We start from the raw sequence: 26,770 nt of genomic DNA on the forward strand, positions 1-26,770 counted from the left end.
ATGTACAGATGCTCCCCAAAAAAGCACCAGCTGGTCCAGAGAATTCTCCACACACGGACCCCACTTTCCTGCTTGCAATTTGATTAATCCGACTCGATTGTCGGGGGAATAAATAGGAATAGTGATCATTAATGATTAACGGGATTAACCTACATCTGGCGTTTCTATTTTATCGGAGTAGAGATTTGCCCTGATTCATCTCATGTTGGGATATTTCGGGGAGGTTGCTGGACAAACTGGAAGCTGAAGCTCACCCGCTTTAACTTCAACCCCGGAACAAATTTGAACCGAATTCGACTTCCAAATAAACGGACTCGCGTTTCCATAGAAACCAATTTAGTTGTGGGGGGGGAGGGGGAGAGAGATGAGATGATGAGGCTAACGTAATGATGTCAGCCGCGTCGACGTCAGGCTACGCGGCGACGTGACCCGAGGAATGTATGAATCATTAACCCGAGGCCCCCAGTCGTCATTTCCGGCGGTTAGGTGACGGTTTATCCGGTTGAGAGGGGATACGCCGGAGCTGAGAGAGAGAGAGAGAGGGGAAAAAAAAAGACGAAAGCGGCGGAAAATAAAGTGGAGAGCGCGGGGCCCCTGAGTAAGCGCTGGTAGCCGGAGCCATTCTCAGCCGAAGAGCCAGCCTGCCGAGTTCAAGGGGCGTGGAATCGTCTCTGATCAGTTAAAAGGAAAGGCCCAGCCGGTGTTTCAGAGCCTGGGAGCAGCGGAGTGGAGCAGCCCGCCAGCCAAAGATTTGCACCGTAATCCCGGGGGGGCGGGACAAACAGTGAGAGATTCAGCCTCTCGGAAAGCAGCCGCGGGATCGACCTGATTGAAGCAGCTCACCCCCCCCCCGTTCGGTCCAGTCCGTCAGAGGCCGCTGAAAACCAAGCGTGTGGCGGAAGGGGCTCCATGAATGGAAATCGGAACCCCAGGTATGAAGGAGGCGTGGGGGGTTGGGGTCCACTGCAACTGGAACCTACAAGATGCTGTCCTTATACAGCGGGTGGAGGGGCCCGGGGAAGGGGGTGGAGTGGGGGATGGGAAGGCGGAGTCTCAAGTGAAATATCGGCCATAATAAGACAAAACCTCACAGACCAGAGAAGATAGCAGGGGTGCGGGAGATTTTAATGAACGGGTTACCGAAAATACAAATCATAGAATTTACAGTGCAGAAGAAGACCATTCGGCCCATTGAGTTTGCACCGGTCCTTGGGAAGAGCACCCTACTTAAGACCACACCTCCACCCTATCCCCTTAACCCAATAATCCCATCTAATCTTTTTTGGACAGTAAATGCAATTTAGCATGGCCAGTGCACCTAACCTGCAGATCTTTGGACTAAAGTCAGACTTTAATTAGAACCAGAAGGCTCTAATCTGCTAACCTTCTAGAATGGGAATTTCTTCACCTTGTCTACACGGGCTGGCTTTGTTGGAGGTTGTTTGTCGATCCCTGGAGGGTGGGGGCGGAGGAAGAACAAACCTGTCAATAAGATTTCTTGTGGGTAGCAATACTTGGAGACAGAAGCTGGCTGTTGGAATGTACTGGTCCCACTTGTCACCCTGATAACTGGAACTGAACATTTTGTTATGTCTGGCTATTACCCAAGTATGGAGAGAGAGACCCACACGTCTAGAGTATACACAATAGGACTAATTCACCAAGCACAGTAATATGCACAAAAAGAAACAAAAATGCAGATATCAGAACTTTGAACCAAGAACTGGAAATGTTCATGCCAAGAGAGCAATCAATTTAATGTTTCAAGTCAACACCTGAAGCATAGCTCATCTGTTCTCCCCGCAGATGCTGACTGACCTGTGTTGATGGCATTTTCTATTGATACAAGAGCACACCTTTACATAGTGACTTTGGTGTACATTAATATTGCTAGCTACTTCAGAAGTGTAAGCAACCCACAAAGGACTGCCTGACAAATTAGTTTATTAGGTGGGGGTGGCCAAAACCATGGTCAGAGAGATTTTGAGGAGGTCTGTGGAGAGGCAGAGGGAAATCTGCATGTGCCAGAGGAATGTGTTAAGGTGTAGGGTTTGTCTGGCCGGAGGTTGTAAAGATCAGGATGGTTGAGGCTATGATGAAATTTGGATACAAGTTGTATAGCTTGCTTATATTAATAAATGGGTGTTGTGAAGGAAACTGTTAAATGTGCAACGTGTTGCAATGAAAAGTTACTTACTTGAAAGATTTGAGTGAGGCGACAGGAACTTGACGGGGTGTATGAATTGGGGCTGTCACTCAATTTCTAGTGTTTTAATTGCATAATTTCTGTTTTGTGAGCTTTACTTTTTTTGCTGCAATTTAACTGTGGTCTGAAAGATGCAAGAACTCAACATTAAAAATTACTTCTAAGATAAACTATTTACTGCTCTAGTGATGCAAGATTGGAGGGATCTAGTGCAGGTGAATATCCTGTATGAAATAAAATCTTTAAAAAGATAAATTTAGAGTACCCAATTCACTTTTTCCAATTAAGGGGCAATTTAGCGTGGCCAATCCACTTACCCTGCACGTCTTTGGGTTGTGGGGCGAAACCCACGCAAGCACGGAGAATGTGCAAACTCCACATGGACAGTGACCCAGAGCTGGGATCGAACCTGGGACCTCAGCGCCGTGAAGTCTGGATGCTGGGGCAGCATGGTGGCGCAGTGGGTAGCACTGCTGCCTCATGGCAGCGAGGTGCCAGGTTCGGTCCCAGCCCTGGCTCACTGTCCGTGTGGAGTTTGCACATTCTTCCCATGTCTGCGTGGGTTTTGTCCCCACGACCCAAATATGTGCAGAGTAGGTTGATTGGCCATGCTAAATTGCCCCTTAATTGGAAAAAATGATTTGGGGACTCCCAATTTTTAAAAAAAGGGACTAGATACTACAAAAATATGTTGTGGAGCAGGCTAGTTGTAATGCCATAGCCGCTACTTATTTTCATAAAATGTAAGCTATTGTATCATTGAAAATGTAGCCCTAATACATCACTGGGTTTAGATTGCTATAGTTGTATTTTTGACTGTTGAAATAGTTGGACTGTTCCAAATCCTTTTGGCTAAAGTCAATTGGGTATCAGGGTTAAACTAAACATGCTGTAAATCTGTTGGCTACAAATCCCATTGATTGAACTGGGTCATTTTGTCGCAAATGAAATGCTTTTGATGCATAGAAGTAGTACTTTGAAAAATTAGGATTATTTTTGCTAAATGATGGTGGCGGAGTGATTAGGATTGCTGACTCACGACACTGAGGACACAGGTTCCATCCCGGCCCCGGGTCACTTTCCGTGTGGCTTAAGCACGTTCTCCCCGTGTCTGCGTGGGTCTCACCCCACACAACCCAAAGATGTGCAGGATAGGTGGATTTGCCATGCTAAATTGCCCTTAATTGGAAAAAAAAGAATTCGGCACTTTAAATTTAAAAAAAATTGCTAAATGATTTCATAGAGGTATTTAAAATTGCGAAGGGCTGGACTGTGTCCAAACGTTGAAGGAGAGAAAGGGGTGAGATATCATTTTAAATGCAAGAAAGTTGAGACTGAAACAGGGAAACCGTTTTAAACAAATAATTATGGCTCTTCATTTCAACTGTATGTGGGGGTTCTTGCTGCTGTGAAGGATGGACACCAGTGCAGACTGGTTGGACCAAATGGTAATTTTCTGTTAATATAACTGAAAAGGCCCTTTTATAGTGACCTTCAAATACATTTGAGTGTCAACTTAGCTTTATAGTGACATCATCTTCCCTGAACTTGCAGGCTCTTGGTTCAATCCCCATTGTAGCGATTTTGCCAGAAGTGCAGGATTGCTGTATGGAGGAGATGTTGAACTGGGGCCCTATCTGCTTATTCTGTTTGTACTATTCTAAGGAAGGAAATTCTGCTGGTCATTACCAACGTTTCTACCGCCCCGGTGGTTAGCACTGCTGCATCATGGCACTGAGGACCCGGGTTCGATCCCGGCCCCGGGTCACTGTGTGTGGAGTTTGCACATTCTCCCCGTGTCTGTTTGGGTCTCACTCCCACAACCCAAAGATGTGCAGGTTTGGTGGATTTGCCATGCTAAATTGCCCCAAATTGGAAAAAAATAATTGGGGGCTCTAAATTTAATCTTTTTTTGAATTTCTACCACAACACTAAAACATTATTTATTTAATTATATTTCATGGGTTCTTGTCATGCGCAAATTGACTGGCAGGTTTGTTTGCTTAACTGTGAGGGCATTTCTAAAGTGATTGCTTGTGATGCTCTCTTGATATTCTGGGGAAATGAAAATTACTAAATGAATGATACTGGATGGGTGATTGGCAGTGTCCTGATGGTCTTAACACTTGTAACTTTACAAGTTGGAGATATGAACACCATTAGTGGAGTTTTCTGTGGATTGAATAAATGTTGAACATGCAGTTTATGCTTTGAAATGTGTGGTAGTCTTGTAACCATTAAGATTTTCAATGGCTGCATAAAGTGACAAATATATCATCATCAGATGACTAATATAATAGTATGAATTCCTGTAAAGTATATATAAAGCAGCAGTAATATCTTTTTTAAGGGGGAGAAAGAAAGAAAAGCTTAGTTGTTCCAAGAAAGAAAAAAATGGAAGTTCCAATTTAGTTTTATACTTTTGCGTGTTCTGGCACACAGAGGAAGAGAAAAACAGACTCAGTCCCTGAACAGGTACCATAAGATTGAAGTGCATATTTGTGCATAATTTGATTAACGTGCAGATTGTTCTTGGCTTGTTTTAGTCAATCTCGTTTGTTCAGAAGTGAATTTAGTCTCGGCACTCATGGTGGAACAGTAAGCAAGTACACTCCATGAGATTTCATTGAGAACAGCGACTTGCATTTATACAGCACCTTTGACAAAGCAAAACAGCCCAGATGTTTTCTGTGTGTTGACAGACAATTTGACATTGAGCCACTTAAGGAGGTTTCAATGATATGCTGTCTGCACTCCTATCTTGCTTCCTTCATAAACGTGAGCTCATCCAAAATTTGCTGCCTATATCCTAAATCTAACCAAACCCCATTCACTCATCACCCCTGCACTGGACCACCTGCATGGTCTTGAGAAGCTGTGGTTTTAAAGTTCTCACCTTCTGGTTTTACATTCTTTTGTGGATTTGCCCCTTCTTGCCTCCAACTTTCTCCAGCCCTTCAACCCTCTGAAATCTCTACTTCTCCAATTCTGACCCCTTGTTTATTTTCAATTTTCATTGCATGATTCTCAACCACCTAGACTCTAAGCCCTAGAATTTCCTTCCTAAAGTTTACATCCTCTATAACTCTCTTTTAAGGTGGTCCTTAACACCAACCTCTTTGACCAAGTTTGTTACCAAAATTTGTTGTTATAACGATTTATCGAGAGCTTGGTCAGGGAAGGAGGGTTTTCTAGGAGGATAAAGTGGTAGTGGGGTGGTGATGTTTAGAGGTGGAATTGCAGAATTTAGGACCTAAAGCAATTGAAGGTTGGCTGACAGTGGAGGAGAAAAGGAAATTGGGGATACACAAGAGGCCGGAATTTAGAACATTACAGCGCAGTACAGGCCCTTAGGCCCTCAATGTTGTGCCGACCTGTGAAACCACTCTAAAGCCCATCTACACTATTCGCTTATCGTCCTTATGTCTATCTAATGACCATTTGAATGCCCTTAGTGATGGCGAGTCCATTACTGTAGGCAGGGCATTCCACGCCCTTACTACTCTCTGAGTAAAGAACCTACCTCTGACATCTGTCCTATATCTATCTCCCCTCAATTTAAAGCTCTGTCCCCTCGTGCTAGCCATCACCATCCGAGGAAAAAGGCTCTCACTGTCCACCCTATCCAATCCTCTGATCATCTTGTATGCCTCAATTAAGTCACCTCTTAACCTTCTTCTCTCTAACGCAAACAGCCTCAAGTCCCTCAGCCTTTCCTCATAAAATCTTCCCTCCATACCAGGCAACATTCTGGTAAATCTCCTTTGCACCCTTTCCAATGCTTCCACATCCTTCCTATAATGTGCCGACCAGAATTGCACGCAATACTCCAAATGTGACCGCACCAGAGTTTTGTACAGCTGCAACATGACCTCATAGCTCCGAAACTCAATCCCTCTACCAATAAAAGCAACACACCGTACGCCTTCTTAACAACCCTCTCAACCTGGGTGGCAACTTTCAGGGATCTATGTACATGGACACCGAGATCTCTCTGCTCATCCACACTGCCAAGAATCTTACCATTAGCCCAGTACTCTGTCTTCCTGTTATTCCTTCCAAAATGAATCACCTCACACTTTTCTGCATTAAACTCCATTTGCCACCTCTCAGCCCAGCTCTGCAGCTTATCTATGTCCCTCTATAACTTGTAACATCCTTCTGCACTGTCCACAACTCCACCGACTTTAGTGTCATCTGCAAATTTACTCACCCATCCTCCTCCAGGTCATTTATAAAAATGACAAACAGCAGTGGCCCAAAAACAGATCCTTGTGGTACACCACTAGTAACTGGACTCCAGTCTGAACATTTCCCATCAACCACCACCCTTTGTCTTCTTCCAGCTAGCCAATTTCTGATCCAAACTGCTAAATCACCCTGAATTCCATGCCTCCGTATTTTCTGCAGTAGCCTACCGTGGGGAACCTTATCAAACGCTTTACTAAAATCCATATACACCACATCAACTGCTTTACCCTCATCCACCTGTTTGGTCACCTTCTCAAAGAACTCAAGGTTTGTGAGGCACGACCTACCGAACAAAACCGTGTTGACTACCTCTAATCAAATTATTCCTTTCCAGATGATTATACATCCTATCTCTTATAAACCTTTCCAAGATTTTGCCCACAACCGAAGTAAGGGTCACTGGTCTATAGTTACCGCGGTTGTCTCTACTCCCCTTCTTGAACAAGGGGACAACATTTGCTATCCTCCAGTCTTCTGGCACTATTCCTGTAGACAAAGATGACTTAAAGATCAAAGCCAAAGGCTCAGCAATGTCCTCCCTAGCTTCCCAGAGAATCCGAGGATAAATCCCATCTGGCCCAGGGGACTTATCTTTTTTCACACTTTCCAGAATTGCGAACACCTCCTCCTTATGAACCTCAAGCCCTTCTAGTCTTGTAGCCTGAATCTCAGTATTCTCCTCGCCAACATTGTCTTTTTCCTGTGTGAAAACTGACAAAAAATATTCATTTAGCACCTCTCCTATCTCCTCGGACTCCAAGCACAATTTCCTGCTACTATCCTTGACTGGCCCTACTCTTACCCTAGTCATTCGTTTATTCCTGACATATCTATAGAAAGCTTTAGGGTTGTCCTTGATCCTACCTGCCAAAGACTTCTAATGTCCCCTCCTGGCTCTTCTCAGCTCTCTCTTTAGGTCCTTCCTAGCAACTTGTAACTCTTGAGCGCCCCAACTGAACCTTCATGTCTCATCTTTACATAAGCCTCCTTCTTCCTCTTGACAAGTGTTTCGACTGCTTTAGTAAACCGCGGTTCCCTTGCTCGACCACATCCTCCCTGCCAGACATGTACATACTTATCAAGGACATGCAGTAGCTGTTCCTTGAACAAGCTCCACATTTCCATTGTGCCCATCCCCTGCAGTTTTCCTCTCCATCTGATGCATTCTAAGTCTTGCCTCATCGCATCATAATTGCCTTTCCCCCAGATATAACTCTTGCCCTGCGGTGTATACCTATCCCTTTCCATCACTAAAGTAAACGCAATGGAATTGTGGTCACTATCACCAAAGTGCTCACCTACCTCCAAATCTAACACCTGTCCTGGTTCATTACCCAGTACCTAATCCAATATGGCCTCGCCTCTCGTTGGCCTATCTACATACTGTGTCAGGAAACCCTCCTGCACACATTGGACAAAAACAGACCCATCTAAAGTACTCGAACTACAGTGTTTCCAGTCAATATTTGGAAAGTTAAAGTCCACCATAACAACTACCCTGTTGCTTTTGCTCCTATCCAGAATCATCTTTGCAATCCTTTCCTCTACATCTCAGGAACTTTTCGGAGGCCTATAGAAAGCCCCTAACAGGGTGACCTCTCCTTTCCTGTTTCTTTTTTTTAATAAATATTTTATTGAAAATTTTTGGTCAACCAACACAGTACATTGTGCATCCTTTACACAATATTATAACAACACAAATAACAATGACCTATTTTATAAACAAAAAATGAATAAATAATAAATAACAAAAATGAAAACTAACCCTAATTGGCAACTGCCTTATCACAAGTAACGTTCTCCAAAAACATAATTTAACAGTCCAATATATAATTATCTGTCGCAACGACCTATACATATTATACACACCTGGTGAACCCTTGAGCCGACCCCCTTAGAACGAACTTAATCCGCTCTCGCTTTCTAAACCCTGCCATGTCATTTATCCAGGTCTCCACCCCCGGGGGCTTGGCTTCTTTCCACATTAACAATATCCTGCGCCGGGCTACTAGGGACGCAAAGGCCAAAACATCGGCCTCTCTCGCCTCCTGCACTCCCGGCTCTTGTGCAACCCCAAATATAGCCAACCCCCAGCTTGGTTCGACCCGGACCCCCACTACTTTTGAAAGCACCTTTGTCACCCCCATCCAAAACCCCTGTAGTGCCGGGCATGACCAAAACATATGGGTATGATTCGCTGGGCTTCTCGAGCACCTCGCACACCTATCCTCCACCCCCAAAAATTTACTGAGCCGTGCTCCAGTCACATGCGCCCTGTGTAATACCTTAAACTGAATCAGGCTTAGCCTGGCACACGAGGACGACGAGTTTACCCTGCTTAGGGCATCTGCCCACAGCCCCTCCTCGATCTCCTCCCCCAGCTCTTCTTCCCATTTCCCTTTTAGTTCATCTACCATAGTCTCCCCTTCGTCCCTCATTTCCCTATATATATCTGACACCTTACCATCCCCCACCCATGTCTTTGAGATCACTCTGTCCTGCACCTCGTGTGTCGGGAGCTGCGGGAATTCCCTCACCTGTTGCCTCGCAAAAGCCCTCAGTTGCATATACCTGAATGCATTCCCTTGGGGCAACCCATATTTCTCGGTCAGCGCTCCCAGACTCACGAACTTCCCATCCACAAACAGATCTTTCAGTTGCGTTATTCCTGCTCTTTGCCACATTCCATATCCCCCATCCATTCCCCCCGGGGCAAACCTATGGTTGTTTCTTATCGGGGACCCCCCCCAAGGCTCCAGTCTTTCCCCTATGCTGTCTCTACTGTCCCCAAATCTTCAGTGTAGCCACCACCACCGGGCTTGTGGTGTAGTTCCTCGGTGAGAATGGCAATGGGGCTGTCACCATAGCCTGTAGGCTACTCCCCCTACAGGACGCCCTCTCTAATCTCTTCCACGCCGCTCCCTCCTCCTCTCCCATCCACTTACTCACCATTGAAATATTAGCGGCCCAATAATACTCACTTAGGCTCGGTAGTGCCAGCCCCCCTATCCCTGCTACGCTGTAAGAATCCCTTCCTCGCTCTCTGGGTCTTCCCGGCCCACACAAAACCCATGATGCTCTTTTCAATCCTTTTAAAAAAAGCCTTCGTGATCACCACCGGGAGGCACTGAAACACAAAGAGGAATCTCGGGAGGACCACCATCTTAACCGCCTGCACCCTCCCTGCCAGTGACAGGGTACCATATCCCATCTCTTGAAATCCTCCTCCATTTGTTCCACCAACCGCGTTAAATTTAACCTATGCAATGTGCCCCAATTCTTGGCTATCTGGATCCCCAGGTAACGAAAGTCCCTTGTTACCTTCCTCAACGGTAGGTCCTCTATTTCTCTACTCTGCTCCCCTGGATGCACCACAAACAACTCACTTTTCCCCATGTTCAATTTATACCCTGAAAACTCCCCAAGTATCTGCATTATTTCTGGCACCCCCTCCGCCGGGTCTGCCACGTATAGTAGCAAATCGTCCGCATACAAAGATACCCGGTGTTCTTCTCCTCCTCTAAGTACTTCCCTCCACTTCTTGGAACCCCTCAACGCTATCGCCAGGGGCTCAATCGCCGGTGCAAACAATAATGGGGACAGAGGGCATCCCTGCCTTGTCACTCTATGGAGCCGAAAATATGCAGATCCCCGTCCATTCGTGACCACGCTCGCCATCGGGGCCCTATACAACAGCTGCACCCATCTAACATACCCCTCTCCAAAACCAAATCTCCTCAACACCTCCCACAAATAATCCCACTCCACTCTATCAAATGCTTTCTTGGCATCCATCGCCACTACTATCTCCGTTTCCCCCTCTGGTGGGGCCATCATCATTACCCCTAACAGCCTCCGTATATTCGTGTTCAGCTGTCTCCCCTTCACAAACCCAGTTTGGTCCTCGTGGACCACCCCCGGGACACATTCCTCTATTCTCATTGCCATTACCTTGGCCAGGATCTTGGCATCTACATTTAGGAGAGAAATAGGTCTATAGGACCCGCATTGTAGCGGGTCCTTTTCCTTCTTTAAGAGAAGCGATATCGTTGCTTCAGACATAGTCGGGGGCAGTTGTCCCCTTTCCTTCGCCTCATTAAAAGTCCTCGTCAATACCGGGGCGAGCAAGTCCACATATTTTCTATAGAATTCGACTGGGAATCCATCCGGTCCCGGGGCCTTTCCCGCCTGCATGCTCCTAATTCCTTTCACCACTTCTTCTACCTCGATCTGTGCTCCCAGTCCCACCCTTTCCTGCTCTTCCACCTTGGGAAATTCCAGCCGATCCAAGAAGCCCATCATTCTCTCCCTCCCATCCGGGGGTTGAGCTTCATATAATTTTTTATAAAATGTCTTGAACACTCCATTCACTCTCTCCGCTCCCCGCTCCATCTCTCCTTCCTCATCCCTCACTCCCCCTATTTCCCTCGCTGCTCCCCTTTTCCTCAATTGGTGTGCCAGCAACCTGCTCGCCTTCTCCCCATATTCGTACTGTACACCCTGTGCCTTCCTCCATTGTGCCTCTGCAGTGCCCGTAGTCAGCAAGTCAAATTGTACATGTAGCCTTTGCCTTTCCCTGTACAGTCCCTCCTCCGGTGCTTCCGCATATTGTCTGTCCACCCTCAAAAGTTCTTGCAGCAACCGCTCCCGTTCCTTACTCTCCTGCTTCCCTTTGTGTGCCCTTATTGATATCAGCTCCCCTCTAACCACCGCCTTCAACGCCTCCCAGACCACTCCCACCTGGACCTCCCCATTATCATTGAGTTCCAAGTACTTTTCAATGCACCCTCTCACCCTTAGACACACCCCCTCATCTGCCATTAGTCCCATGTCCATTCTCCAGGGTGGGCGCCCTCCTGTTTCCTCCCCTATCTCCAAGTCCACCCAGTGTGGAGCGTGATCCGAAATGGCTATAGCCGTATACTCCGTTCCCCTCACCTTCGGGATCAACGCCCTTCCCAGCACAAAAAAGTCTATTCGCGAGTAGACTTTATGGACATAGGAGAAAAACGAGAACTCCTTACTCCTCGGTCTGCTAAATCTCCACGGGTCTACACCTCCCATCTGCTCCATAAAATCTTTAAGTACCTTGGCTGCTGCCGGCCTCCTTCCAGTCCTGGACTTCGACCTATCCAGCCCTGGTTCCAACACCGTATTAAAATCTCCCCATTATCAGCTTTCCCATCTCTAGGTCCGGAATGCGTCCTAGCATCCGCCTCATAAAATTGGCATCATCCCAGTTCGGGGCATATACGTTTACCAAAACCACCGTCTCCCCCTGTAGTTTGCCACTCACCATCACGTATCTGCCCCCGTTATCCGCCACTATAGTCTTTGCCTCGAACATTACCCGCTTCCCCACTAATATAGCCACCCCCCTGTTTTTCGCATCTAGCCCCGAATGGAACACCTGCCCCACCCATCCTTTGCGTAGCCTAACCTGGTCTATCAGTTTCAGGTGCGTTTCCTGTAACATAACCACATCTGCCTTAAGTTTCTTAAGGTGTGCGAGTACCCGTGCCCTCTTTATCGGCCCGTTCAGCCCTCTCACGTTCCACGTGATCAGCCGGGTTGGGGGGCTTCCTACCCCCCCCCCCCCCCCCCCCCCCCTTGTCGATTAGCCATCCCCTTTTTCCAGCTCCTCACCCGGTTCCCACGCAGCTGTATCTCCCCCAGGCGGTGCCCCCCCTGCCCATCCTCTCCCATACCAGCTCCCCCCTCTCCCCAGCAGCAGCAACCCAGTAATTCCCCCCTCCCACCCCCCCCGCTAGATCCCCCGCTAGCGTAATTACTCCCCCCATGTTGCTCCCAGAAGTCAGCAAACTCTGGCCGACCCCGGCTTCCCCCCGTGACCTCGGCTCGCACCGTGCGACGCCCCCTCCTTCCTGCTTCTCTATTCCCGCCATGATTATCATAGCGCGGGAACCAAGCCCGCGCTTCTCCCTTGGCCCCGCCCCCAATGGCCAACGCCCCATCTCCTCCACCTCCCCTCCTCCCCCACTGTGGAAGAGAGAAAAGTTACCACATCGCAGGATTAGTACATAAAACTCCTCTTTCCCCCCTTTTTAACCCCCCTCTTCGCCCCCCACATTCGCCCCACCACTTTGTTCAAACGTTCTTTTTAATAACCCGCTCATTCCAGTTTTTCTTCCACAATAAAAGTCCACGCTTCATCCGCCATCTCAAAGTAGTGGTGCCTCCCTCGATATGTGACCCACAGTCTTGCCGGTTGCAGCATTCCAAATTTTATCTTCTTTTTATGAAGCACCGCCTTGGCCCGATTAAAGCTCGCCCTCTTTCTCGCCACCTCCGCACTCCAGTCTTGATAAACGCGGATCACCGCGTTCTCCCATTTACTGCTCCGAGTTTTCTTTGCCCATCTGAGGGCCATTTCTCTATCCTTAAAACGGAGGAATCTCACCACTATGGCTCTGGGAATTTCTCCTGCTCTCGGTCCTCGCGCCATCACTCGGTATGCTCCCTCCACCTCCAACGGACCCGCCGGGGCCTCCGCTCCCATTAGCGAGTGCAGCATCGTGCTCACATATGCCCCGATGTCCGCTCCCTCCGCACCTTCAGGAAGACCAAGAATCCTCAGGTTGTTCCTCCTTGCGTTGTTCTCCAGTGCCTCCAACCTTTCCACACATCGTTTCTGATGTGCCTCATGCGTCTCCGTCTTCACCACCAGGCCCTGTATGTCGTCCTCATTCTCGGCTGCCTTTGCCTTCACGACCCCAAGCTCCCGCTCCTGGGTCTTTTGTTCCTCCTTTAGCCCTTCGATCGCCTGTAGTATCAGGGCCAACAGCTCTTTCTTCATTTCCTTTTTGAGCTCTTCCACACAGCATTTCAAGAACTCTTGTTGTTCAGGGCCCCATGTTAAACTGCCACCTTCCGACGCCATCTTGGTTTTTGCTTGCCTTCCTTGCCGCTGTTCTAAAGGATCCACTGCAATCCGGCCACTTTCTCCTCCTTTTTTCATCCGTATCCAGGGGGGATTCCCTTCTGGTTTACCGCACAGTGTTTTTAGCCGTCAAAATTGCCGTTGGGGCTCCTATCAAGAGCCCAAAAGTCCGTTTCACCGGGAGCTGCCGAAACGTGCGACTCAGCTGGTCATCGCCGCACCCGGAAGTCTCCTTTCCTGTTTCTAACCTCAGCACATACTACCTCAGTCGACGAGTCCTCATCAAACGTCCTTTCTGCCACCGTAATACTGTCCTTGACTAACCATGCTACCCCTCCCCCTCTTTTACCAGTATCTAGATCTATTCGACTTCCGGTGACAGTGGGCGGGAGGCGGCCGCACAATGGATGGCTCCGTTTGGGAACGGCATTTTCGGGGCTTTAAGCCCGGTCCCAGGGTCCACAGAAGCGGCAAAAGCAGGGAGAAGGCACAGAGGTGGCACAGTGAAGAACAATGTCGAGGGTGAGCAAAAAAACGTCCGTAAAGAAAACAGCTGAAGGTCCGTCGGGGAGTGGAAAGGTCACCGTGGGGTCACCAATGAAAATGGAGGCTGGAGCACCAGGGGAGGCCGCATTGCTTACAGCTGAAGAAATAACTAATGTGATGGCTGCGGAATTCGAAAGGCAGTTTACAAAATACATGGAGACAATGAGGAAGGAGATGAGAGGGGTTTTGAGTGTGCAGGTGGAGGAGGCGATTTCCCCAGTGACGACGGTGGTGGCGAGCACAGTGGTGGAGGTGCGAGAGCAAGGGGAGGTGCTGAAGGAAGTGGAGGAGACATTATTGCAGCACGGTGATCAACTTGCCTCGATGGGGAAGGAGATGCGGAAGGTGATGGACATTAACAAGGATCTGCAAGGAAAAATGGAAGACCTGGCAAACAGATCCAGGTGACAGAATTTGAGGATTGTGGGGCTGCCCGAAGGAGTTGAAGGACCGAGGCCAACTGAGTATTTGCCGCGATGCTGGCGGAACTATTGGGGGAGGGGGAGGATCCCTCCCGATATGAACTGTATCGGGCTCATCAGTCGTGGAGGCCTGTACCAAAGGCGAGTGAGCCGCCAAGGGTAGTGACTCTGTGCTTCCGTAGGTACAGTGTGAAGGAGAAGGTCCTGTGCTGGGCCAAGCAGAAGCGGGTGGTGCAGTGGGCTGGAGTTGGTATATGTGCATACTAGGACTTTACGGTGGAGCTGGCGAGGAGGCGGGCTGCCTTCAACAGGGTGAAGAGGGCACTGTACATTAGCAAGGTGCGGTGCGGCATTGTATATCCAGCGAAGCGGAGGGTGACTTACAAGCTCAAGGACTTTTATTTTGGAACAGCGAAAGCAGCGGAGGAGTTTGCGAAGGCAGAAGGACTGTGGCAGAACTGAGAAATTGAGAAATGGCCATGTGCCGATGTAACCTCATGACTGTATTTTCTCCTTTTTTGTTTCACTGCATGCGGGTGTATGGGCAAAAGGAGCCAATGTTGTATATATTTGGTCAAGGGAAGTGATGGGACTTTCACTCGAAATGAGGGCTCTTTGGGGTGTAGGTGGATATGTGGGGTTTGTGTGCTAAAAGGGGATTTCTGGGCTTTCCTAGGGCCGGGCAAGGGGGAAAGGGACCCGGGCGGGGGCCTTCACGCTGGCCGGTTTAAGCCGGCCAGTGAACGGGAGTGAGGTGGGGGGAGGGGCTGCGGCCATCGGAGCCTGGCAGAACAGGGTCCGAGTGGTCTGGCCGGGGTGGAAAGTCGGGGGGAAGGAACCGAGGTTGGGTAAGGAGTTTTACACGAGGCAGTGGACGGGAGGAGTTGGAGACTGGGGGGGTTGTTTACAACTCTTGGGTATCATGTACGGTACTTTCAGAGGTTGGATGGCGTTGAGTGTAGGAGGGGGAGTGGACTCTATAGGTTAATGGTGACCATGGGCGATCCCGGATTTCTTTTTCTCCTTTGTTTTTTGTTTCCACCGTGGGAGGGTTTGTTTTATTGGATGCATATATTGATAGGTGGGCCATTGTTTGGGGTGGTGGGAGGATGGGATCGTTGATATTGTTAAGGGGATTGATTTTGTATTTGTTACCATTTACTGTTTGTGGGTGGGGTGTAAGTCTTGAAGGAAAATGGAGAATAAAACGTTTATTAAAAAAGCATATATAGATCTATTCTGTATGGTATAAAGCTGGCTGGTTCTGGTCACCCAGTAACAACTTGCATTTACCGTTGACATTTGAAAAATACCCACTGATGTTTCTTGGAGATGTAAGGGGAAAATTGGACACTAATCTCACGGAGAGGAGTGACTGAATACGTTTTTTAAAATTCATTTTTGGAATGTGGGTATCACTGGCTAAGCAAGTATTTATTGTCCATCCCTAGTTGCCCTTAAAGGTGGTGGTAAGCTGCCTTCTTGAGCCGTTATAGTCCATGTGATGTCGATACATGGGAGTTCTGGGATATGGACCCAGCAACAGTGAAGGAATGGTGATATAGTTCCATGTCGGGATGCTGGGTAGCTGGAGGGGAACTTCCAGATGGTAGTATTTTCATGTATCCTCTGCCCTTGCCCTTCTACATGGTAGAGATTATGGGTTTGGAAGGATGCTGTCTGAGTGGTTTGGTGGGTTCCTGCTGTGCATTTTGTAGATGGTGCACACTGCCACCGCTGTCTGTCGGTGGTGGTGACAGATGGGGTGCCAATCAAGTCTGCCGCTTTGTTCTGATTGGTGTCCAGCTTCCTGAGTGTTTTTGGAGCTACGTTCATCCAGGCAAGTGGAGAGTATTTGGTCAGATGTGGGTTTTATGGCGCATCTTGGATCAGAGAGATGAGGAGCTTAAGGAAAGAATTCCTGAATATGAGGCCTTGGCAGCCAAATGCACAACCAGCAGTAGGATTAGCACTGTTGTTTCACAGCGCCAGGGTCCCAGGTTTAATTCCCGGCTTGGGTCACTGTCTGCAGAGTCTGCACGTTCTCCCTGTGTGTGTGTGGGTTTCCTCAGAGTGCTCCGGTTTCCACCCACAAGTCCCGAAAGACGTGCTATTCGGTGATATGGAAATTCTGAATTCTCCCTCCGTGTATCTGAACAGGCATCAGAATGTGGTGACTAGGGGCATTTCACAGTAAATTAATTGCAGTGTTAATGTAAGCCTACTTGTGACAATAACGATTATAATTACAGTGGACTGGAGGAAGGAATGCAAAAGAGGTTGTAGACAAAAGGTGGAGTTTTCGATGTGGAAATTTGTAAAACCAAGAAGCATTTCAATAAAATTAATGGAGTTTTGTGTTTTGAGTTGTCAGCAGCACTAGGAGAAAGTTTAGATTGGTAAGGGTGAGGAAGAGTTGGATGATGCAAGATAGAATGTGGGCAACTGAATTTTGGATGAAGTGAAGTTCACTGAGGCTGGAGGATGCAAAGCTGGCCAGGAGAGCTAGTGAATAGTCATGTCCAATGATGACCGAAGTATGAATGAGTGCTTCAGTTGTAGATTGGATGAAGTAGTGGTGAAGAAAGATTTGTGCTATAGAGGATATAGAGTCAGAACCTCAACTCGTGGCCATATAGGTTAGTCTGGGGCAGCTCAAGACAGTGGTTGAGAAAGGGGATGGAGTTGAAGTTGAGGAAAACGAGTGCAACTTGTTCAGAATGTGAAACCTATTTTCTTCACCCAAGTCTGCCTGCTGCAGCTGCAGCATTGCCTCTGAATTAACTCGGTTTAGAAACTCTTGAATTATTTCATAATTTTGAGGACATTATGGATTTTAAACCAAAGGTCTGGCAAACTAGTTTGTGTTTTTCTCTTCCTTGCTCGCACACCCCCAACCCTCCTTTTTAAATATAATTGTCATGGCATTTTTCAGATGACTTGAGTAGGGTACTCTTTCCAAGGGCTGGTGCAGACTCGATGGGCTGAATGGCCTTCCTCTGCACTGTAAATTCTATGACTGATTATTCTCCTGATGCAAAAGTTGGATCAGAGGATCTCTTTTCACGCTCAAGAGACAAACTGCAATGACTCACTAAATGTTTCTGCTGTGGCGGAGTAGGGGGCAGGAGGTTGTGCACAGGGACATAAGGAATTGGGGTACAGGCCTCTGTACTAATCATTTCTTGTTGGAGCACAGTGCAGCAAATTGCTGTGGCATTCCGAATGGTGCAGTCAGCCATGATTAGACCTGTTCATTTTGGTAGAGATTGGCAGCTGGTGCATCCGTTGTTTACAACCCCGGATGGTTTTATTCTAAGGCATGCTTGCACCAGTTAGTTCCATGGTTTTGTTGGCTAATGCCCAAAATTTGAATGATACACTACTTGGAATCCTCTTTACAATATACTGCATTATATACACATTTGGCAAAAATAGCTTTTTCAATTTTATTAGCATTTGCTGAACTGTCTATTACATTTTGGAACAATTTAATGTGTTTCATTTGGTTTTGGATTGGCTGGATTGTACCAATAATTTTTTAATCAAGCATGACTCTGGAGCACCGAGCTGACAGTCCTTAAGGGCATAGATGCGAGATAGGGTCTTTGGTAGGGGATGAGTGAACCAACAAGAAGGAAACACCTTTGTTTGGAATTTGCACATTCTCCCTGTGTCTCCTTGGGTCTCACCCCCACAATCCAAAGATGTACAGGATAGGTGGTTTGGAATTTTTTTTATAAAAGGGAAACACCTACTTGATCTCGTCCTCACCAGTCTACCTGTCACCGATACATTTGCTTGTACAATATCGGTAGGAGTGACCACTCACTGCACAGTCTTTGTGGTGATGAAGTCCCATCTTCACATTGAGGATACTCTACATCATGTTATGTGGCCCTACCACTGTGCTAACTGGAATAGATTTCAAACAAATCTAGCAATTCACCAGAATCTGGCTTGGCATATCTGCCCCCCCCCCCCCCCCCCCCCGCCCGCCCCCCCCGACAAGAAGCTGCTGGAGAGACGGTGCGGGGGGATGGTGTCTGACCCAGAAAAGGTCATTGCGGCGTTTGGGTCTTTCTATGACGGGCTTTAGAAGTTGGTGCTACTGGAGGGTGAGCAGGGGATGTTAGAGTTGGACAGTGACCTGGGGCCAGGATAGACCCCGGGTCCTCAGCGCCCGTGAGGCAGCATTGCTAGCCACTGTGCTGCCCCAGGTAGAGGAGGACTTGCAGTAGGATTTAGAGGCGCTGTTGGAGTTGGAGGATGTGTGCACGGCTTTGGTGAAGATGCAGGCAGTGAAGGCGTCGGGCCAGATGAGTTCGTGATAGAATTCTATAAAAAGTTTGTGGATCAGTTGGCCCCATTTGTGATGGGGATGTTTAATGATTCACTGGCGCACAGGGTTCCCTTCCGGAGCCATTGGGGCAGGCTTCCATTTCCCTACTAAAGAAGGACAAAGACCCACCAAGTGTGGGTCGCACTGGCCGATCTCTCTGCTTAATGTGGATGCAAAATCTCTCGCCAAGTATTAGCATTAAAGTTGAAGCCGTGTCTCACAAACATTTTGGGGGGAGGATCAGGCGGGCTTTGAAGGGTAGGAAGGGTTGTTCAACGTGAGGAGGTTACCTAATATGGTTCGTGCACCAGTGATGGAGCCAGAACTGGAGATAATTGTGTCTTTGGGCGCAGAAAAGGCCTTCGACCGGGTTGAGTGGAGATACTTGTTTACGGCTCTGGATAAATTCGGGTTTGGCCCTGGGTTTGTGTCGTGGGTGCGGCTGTTATATGGGGCACCGTCGGTTAGTGTGCTCACTTACACCATGAGTTCGGGATCTTTCAGGTTGTACAGGGGGATGAGACAGGATTGTCCTATGCCTCTGCTATTGTTTGCATTGGCAATTGCCTTGAAGATCTTGGGCAAGAGGCAGATTGGCAGATTTGGGACAGCCTTCCATTGTCTCTGGCGGGCGGGGGGGGGGGGGGGGGGGGGGGGGGGGCGGGGGGGGGGCTTCAAGCCCTCTCTGCAGGAATTATTTGTTCCAACCGGGGAAACCTGATGCCACTTTCAGGGGATGGAAAGGGTAAAGAACCTATTTTTGGAGGGTTGGTTTCCTGACTGGGCAGAGCTGAGGGAGAAAGCAGGCCTTGTGGATATGTTTAAGTACTTTCAGGATTCAACGAGCTTTTCTGATGTTCCCGGGGATGCCGCCATCCACCTTGCTGGGACGGATTCCCTCCTGTGCGGGGTCGGATAAGAGCGGTACATCCAGGTAGTATGGTCGGAACATGGGGAAAGAGCAGGTTTCAGTGGAGGGAGGTGAAGGCTAGGTGGGAGGAGGAGCTGGGCCCCATTTTTGAGGAGGTGGTGTGAAGTGAGTATCTCCACAAGGTGGATGCTAAGTCATCCTGTGCGAGGCCAAGTTTGATACAGCTCAAGGTGGTGTTCAGGGCACATCTCACCATGGCCAGAATGAGTTAGTTTCTTGAAGGGCTTTAGGATAGGTCTGCACAGTGCTCGAGAGGGCTTGTGAATCATGCACACATGTTCTGGTGCTGCCCCAAATTGGTGTTTTTTGGGGGGTCTTTTTTCAATACCATATCGGCAATTTTAAATGTGGATTTGGAGCCCTACCCATTAGTAGCGATCTGCAGGGTATCAGGCCAACTGGAATTGAGGACTGGGTGATGGTGGATGCTCTGGCCGTTGCCTCATTGTTGGCTTGGCGGTGAATTCTGCTAAGTTGGATGCAGGCGGCACCTCCCAGGGCCACAGCGAGGCTGGGTGACTTGATGGAGTTCTTGCACCTTGAGATGGTCAGGTTCACAGTGAGGGAAACGATTGACACGTACTATTGTAGTTGGCAACCATTTACATTGCATTGCAAGGATCTGGTTCCTGTTTGCTGTTTTGGGGGTTGGGGGGGATAATTGGTGGGGTTTTTGCATTGATAAGCTTGTTGAGGTTGTTGATTCATGCATTACTGTTTGATTGTTGTTTATGTATAAAATGTTAGAAATTTAACTAAAATATTTTCCATAAAATGAAAAAATGGTGGAAGGCACTGGATACTGCAAAGGCACTGACAAGATTCCAGCAATAGTAACAAAAACTTATGCTCCAGAACTAGACCCACCCCTAGCCAAGTTGTTCCAGTATAGTTCCAACATTGGATTGGATTTGTTTATTGTCACGTGTACCGAGGTACAGTGAAAAGTATTTTTCTGCGAGCAGATCATTAAATACATGAAAAGGAAATAAAAGAAAATACATAATAGGGCAACACGACATGTACAATGTAACTACATAAGCACTGGCATCGGATGAAGCATACAGGGTGTAATGTTAATGAGGTCAATCCATAAGAGGGTCACTTAAGAGTCTGGTGACAGTGGGGAAGAAGCTGTTTCTGAGTCTGTTCGTGCGTGTTCTCGGACTTCTGTATCTCCTGCCCGATGGAAGAAGTTGGAAGAGTGAGCAAGCCGGGTGGGAGGGATCTTTGATTATGCTGCCCGCTTTCCCCAGGCAGCGGGAGGTGTAGATGGAGTCGATGGATGGGAGGCAGGTTCATGTGATGGACTGGGCGGTGTTCACGACTCTCTGAAGTTTCTTGCGGTCCTGGGCTGAGCAGTTGCCATACCAGGCTGTGATGCAGCCCGATAGGATGCTTTCTATGGTGCATCTGTAAAAGTTGGTACGGGTTAATGTGGACATGCTGAATTTCCTTAGTTTCCTGAGGAAGTATAGGCGCTGTTGTGCTTTCTTGGTGGTAGCGTTGACATGGGTGGACCAGGACAGATTTTTGGAGATGTGCACCCCTAGGAATTTGAAACTGCTAACCATTTCCACCTCGGCCCCGTTGATGCTGACGGGGGGATGTACAGTACTTTGCTTCCTGAAGTCAATGATCAGCTCTTTAGTTTTGCTGGCATTAAGGGAGAGATTGTTGTCGCTACATTGACACCTACCCAGAAATATGGACAATTGTCTATTGTGTCCTGTCCATGAAAGTAGGACAAATCCAACCTGGCCAATTACTGCTCCATCACTGCTTGATCACTAGCAAAATGATGGAAGGGATCATCAACAGTGCTATTGAGCAGTACTTAACCTGTTCTCTGTCCAGTTTGGGTTCCGCCAGGGCCATTTGGCTCCTGACCTCATTACAGCCTTGGTCCAAACATTGACAAACGAGCTGAATTCCAGAGGTGAGCGTGACTGCCTTTGACACCAAGGCAGTATTTGACCGATAACCCGAGAATCAGAAGGAAAACCCGCCACTGGTCAGTCATGCCTAGCATAAAGGGTGACAGTTGTGATTGTTGGAGAGCAATCATCTCAGTCCCAGGATATAGCTGCCGAAGTTCCTCAGTGTAGTATCCAACCAACTTTAGCTGGTTTTCAATGACTTCATTGCACCACAAGGTCAGAGGTGGAATGTTTGCTGATGGTACAATCATGTTCAATACCATTCAGCACTCCTCAGATGCTGAAGTAGTCTGTGTCCATGTGCAGATGCATCTGGACAACATTCACGCTTGGGCTGATGAATACCAAGTAACATTTGCACCACACCAAGTACCAGGTAATGACCGTCTCCAACAGAAGAGAATTTAACCATCTCCCTTTGGCATTCAATAGCATTACAATTGCTGAATCCCACCTCTAGCAGCATCTTGGGAGGGCGGGGTGGCGGTCACCATTGACCAAAAACTGAACTGAACCAGCTATATAAATATTGTGATTACAAGAGCAGGTCAGAGGTTAGGAATTCTGCAGCAAGGAACTCTCCTTCTGACTAGCCAAAGCTTGTCCACCACTTATAAGGCACAAGTCAAGAGTGTGATGGAATACACTCCACTAGCCTGGATGAGTTCAGCTCCATCATCAGAAGCTCAACACCATCCAAAGCAGCCCGTTTGATTGGCACCTCATCCCTCCGTGGGGAAAAATAGTGTAGTGGTTGTTGACCAGATATGATTTAGGCTCTCAATGTTGCTTGGTTAAACATTCGCTTCCTCCACCACCAATGGCAGCAGCGTGTATTATACACGCGATACACTGCAGCAACTAGTCAAAGCTCCGTCAACAGCCCCTTCCAAACCCGCAACCTCTGCCACGATCAAGGACATGGGCAGCAAATAATCTTTAGAGTACCCAATACATTTTTTCCAATTAAGGGGCAATTTAGCGTGGCCAATCCACCTACCCTGCACATCTTTGGGTTGTAAGGGTGAAACCCACGCAAACACTTGTAGAATATGGGCAGCAGATAATCTTTATTAGTGTCACAAGTAGGCTTAAATTTTTTTTTTTTAAATAATATTTTATTGAAAATTTTTGGTCAACCAACACAGTACATTGTGCATCCTTTACACAACATTGTAACAATACAGATAATAATGACCTTTTTAAATTTAAACAAAAACAACAACAAATAAATAAATATTAAATAACAAAAAATAAAAACTAGCCCTAATTGGCAACTGCCTTGTCTCAGGCCACCCCCCCCCCCCCCAAGTCCTGGGCCGCTGCTGCTGTCTTCTTTGTTCTCCCCTATCTATCTTTCCGCAAGATATTCGACGAACGGTTGCCACCGCCTAGTAAACCCTTGAGCCGACCCCCTTACGACGAACTTAATCCGCTCTAACTTTATGAACCCCGCCATATCATTTATCCAGGTCTCCACCCCCGGGGGCTTGGCTTCTTTCCACATTAGCAATATTCTGCGCCGGGCTACTAGGGACGCAAAGGCCAAAACATCGGCCTCTTTCGCCTCCTGCACTCCCGGCTCTTGTGCAACCCCAAATATAGCCAACCCCCAGCTTGGTTCGACCCGGACTCCTACTACTTTCGAAAGCACCTTTGTCACCCCCATCCAAAACCCCTGTAGTGCCGGGCATGACCAAAACATATGGGTATGATTCGCTGGGCTTCTCGAGCACCTCGCACACCTATCCTCCACCCCAAAAAATTTACTGAGCCGTGTTCCAGTCATATGTGCCCTGTGTAATACCTTAAACTGAACCAGGCTTAGCCTGGTGCACGAGGACGACGAGTTTACCCTGTTTAGGGCATCTGCCCACATCCCCTCCTCAATCTCCTCCCCAAGCTCTTCTTCCCATTTCCCTTTTAGTTCGTCCATCATAGTCTCCCCTTCGTCTCTCATTTCCCTATATATATCCGACACCTTACCGTCCCCCACCCATTTCTTTGAGATGACTCTGTCCTGCACCTCTTGTGTCGGGAGCTGCGGGAATTCCCTCACCTGTTGCCTCGCAAAAGCCCTCAATTGCATGTACCTGAATGCATTCCCTTGGGGCAACCCATATTTCTCGGTCAGCGCTCCCAGGCTCGCAAACTTCCCATCCACAAATAGATCTTTCAATTGCGTTATACCTGCTCTTTGCCACATTCCATATCCCCCATCCATTCCCCCCGGGGCAAACCTATGGTTGTTTCTTATCGGGGACCCCCCCAGTGCTCCGGTCTTTCCCCTATGTCGTCTCCACTGTCCCCAAATCTTCAGTGTAGCTACCACCACCGGACTCGTGGTATAGTTCCTTGGTGAGAACGGCAATGGGGCTGTCACCATAGCCTGCAGGCTGGTCCCCCTACAGGACGCCCTCTCTAATCTCTTCCACGCCGCTCCTTCCTCCTCTCCCATCCACTTACTCACCATTGAAATATTAGCGGCCCAATAATACTCACTTAGGCTCGGTAGTGCCAGCCCCCCCCTATCCCTACTACGCTGTAAGAATCCCTTCCTCACTCTCGGAGTCTTCCCGGCCCAAACAAAACCCATGATACTCTTTTCTATCCTTTTGAAAAAAGCCTTCGTGATCACCACCGGGAGACACTGAAACACAAAGAGGAATCTCGGGAGGACCACCATCTTAACCGCCTGCACCCTCCCTGCCATTGACAATGCTACCATATCCCATCTCTTGAAATCTTCCTCCATCTGTTCCACCAACCACGTCAAATTTAGCCTGTGCAATGTGCCCCAATTCTTAGCTATCTGGATCCCCAGGTAACGAAAGTCTCTTTCTTGTTACCTTCCTCAACGGTAGGTCTTCTATTTCTCTACTCTGCTCCCCTGGATGCACCACAAACAGCTCACTCTTCCCCATGTTCAATTTATACCCTGAAAAATCCCCAAACTCCCCAAGTATCCGCATTATTTCTGGCATCCCCTCCGCTGGATCCGCCACATATAGTAGCAGATCATCCGCATATAAAGATACCCGGTGTTCTTCTCCTCCCCTAAGTATTCCCCTCCATCCCTTGGAACCTCTCAGCGCTATCGCCAGGGGCTCAATCGCCAGTGCAAACAGTAATGGGGACAGAGGACATCCCTGCCTTGTCCCTCTATGGAGCCGAAAATATGCCGATCCCCGTCCATTCGTGACCACACTCGCCACTGGGGCCCTATACAACAGCTGCACCCATCTAACATACCCCTCTCCGAACCCAAATCTCCTCAACACCTCCCACAGATAATCCCACTCCACTCTATCAAATGCTTTCTCGGCATCCATCGCCACTACTATCTCCGTTTCACCCTCTGGTGGGGCCATCATCATTACCCCTAACAACCTCCGTATGTTCGTGTTCAGCTGTCTCCCCTTCACAAACCTAGTTTGGTCCTCATGAACCACCCCCGGGACACATTCCTCTATTCTCATTGCCATTACCTTGGCCAAGACCTTGGCATCTACATTGAGGAGGGAGATTGGTCTGTAGGACCCGCATTGTAGCGGATCCTTTTCCTTCTTTAAAAGAAGCGATATCGTTGCTTCTGACATAGTCGGGGGCAGTTGTCCCCTTTCCTTTGCCTCGTTAAAGGTCCTCGTCAGTAGCGGGGCGAGCAAGTCCAAATATTTTCTGTAAAATTCAACTGGGAATCCGTCCGGTCCCGGGGCCTTTCCCGTCTGCATGTTCCGAATTCCTTTCACCACTTCTTCTACCGTGATCTGTGCTCCCAATCCCATCCTTTCCTGCTCTTCCACCTTGGGAATTTCCAGCCGATCCAAAAACTCCATCATTCTCTCCCTCCCATCCGGGGGTTGAGCTTCATACAATTTTTTATAAAATGTCTTAAACACTTCATTCACTCTCTCCGTTCCCCGCTCCGTCTCTCCATCTTCGTCTCTCACCCCCCCTATTTCCCTCGCTGCTCCCCTTTTCCTCAATTGGTGTGCCAGCAATCTGCTCGCCTTCTCTCCATATTCATACTGTACACCCTGCGCCTTCCTCCATTGTGCCTCTGCAGTGCCTGTGGTCAGCAAGTCAAATTCCACATGCAGCCTTTGCCTTTCCCTGTACAGTCCCTCCTCCGGTGCTTCCGCATACTGTCTGTCCACCCTCAAAAGTTCTTGCAACAACCGCTCCCGTTCCTTACTCTCCTGCTTCCCTTTATGTGTCCTTATTGATATCAGCTCCCCCCTAACCACCGCCTTCAACGCCTCCCAGACCACTCCCACCTGAACCTCCCCATTGTCATTGAGTTCCAAGTACTTTTCAATACATCCCCTCACCCTTAAGCACACCCCCTCATCCGCCATTAGTCCCATGTCCATTCTCCAGGGTGGACGCCCTCTTGTTTCCTCCCCTATCTCCAAGTCTACCCAGTGTGGGGCATGATCCGAAATGGCTATAGCCGTATATTCCGTTCCCCTCACCCTCGGGATCAATGCCCTACCCAACACAAAAAAGTCTATGCGTGAATAGACTTTATGGACATAGGAGAAAAACGAGAACTCCTTACTCCTAGGTCTACTGAATCTCCACGGGTCCACCCCTCCCATCTGCTCCATAAAATCCTTAAGCACCTTGGCTGCTGCCGGCCTCCTACCAGTCCTGGACTTCGACCTATCCAGCCTTGGTTCCAACACCGTGTTAAAGTCTCCCCCCATTATCAGCTTTCCGGTCTCTAGGTCTGGGATGCGTCCTAGCATTCGCCTCATACAATTGGCATCGTCCCAATTCGGGGCATACACGTTTACCAACACCACCATCTCTCCCTGTAATTTGCCACTCACCATCACGTATCTGCCCCCGTTATCCGCCACTATAGTCTTTGCCTCGAACATTACCCGCTTCCCCACTAATATAGCCACCCCCCTGTTTTTCGCATCCAGCCCCGAATGGAACACCTGCCCTACCCATCCTTTGCGCAACCTAACCTGATCTATCAGTTTCAGGTGCGTTTCCTGTAACATGGCCACATCTGCTTTAAGTTTCTTAAGGTGTGCGAGTACTCGTGCCCTCTTTATTGGCCCGTTAAGCCCCCTCACGTTCCACGTGATCAGCCGAGTTGGGGGGCTTCCCACCCCCCCCCCCCCCTTGCCGGTTAGCCATCATCTTTTTCCAGCTTCTCGCCCAGTTCCCACGCAGCTGTATTTCTCCCAGACGGTGCCCCCCCGCCCATCCTTTCC

General features: G+C 48.4%; 1 protein-coding gene across 2 annotated transcripts in view; it reads left to right on the forward strand.

Annotated features, from left to right (window-relative positions):
• Positions 1-481: 481 nt before the first annotated feature.
• The window catches only part of LOC140416871 (protein argonaute-3), a 293,216-nt gene continuing 266,927 nt past the window's right edge, over positions 482-26,770 (forward strand). For both annotated transcript variants that reach the window (XM_072501157.1, XM_072501156.1), the window contains exon 1: positions 482-932. In XM_072501157.1, coding sequence (XP_072357258.1) covers positions 914-932 — 19 coding nt within the window. In that variant the 5' untranslated portion in view covers positions 482-913. The remainder of the gene's footprint in view (positions 933-26,770) is intronic.

The sequence above is a fragment of the Scyliorhinus torazame genome, chromosome 1 (genome assembly GCF_047496885.1).
Source record: "Scyliorhinus torazame isolate Kashiwa2021f chromosome 1, sScyTor2.1, whole genome shotgun sequence".
Taxonomy (NCBI): Eukaryota; Metazoa; Chordata; class Chondrichthyes; order Carcharhiniformes; family Scyliorhinidae; genus Scyliorhinus; species Scyliorhinus torazame.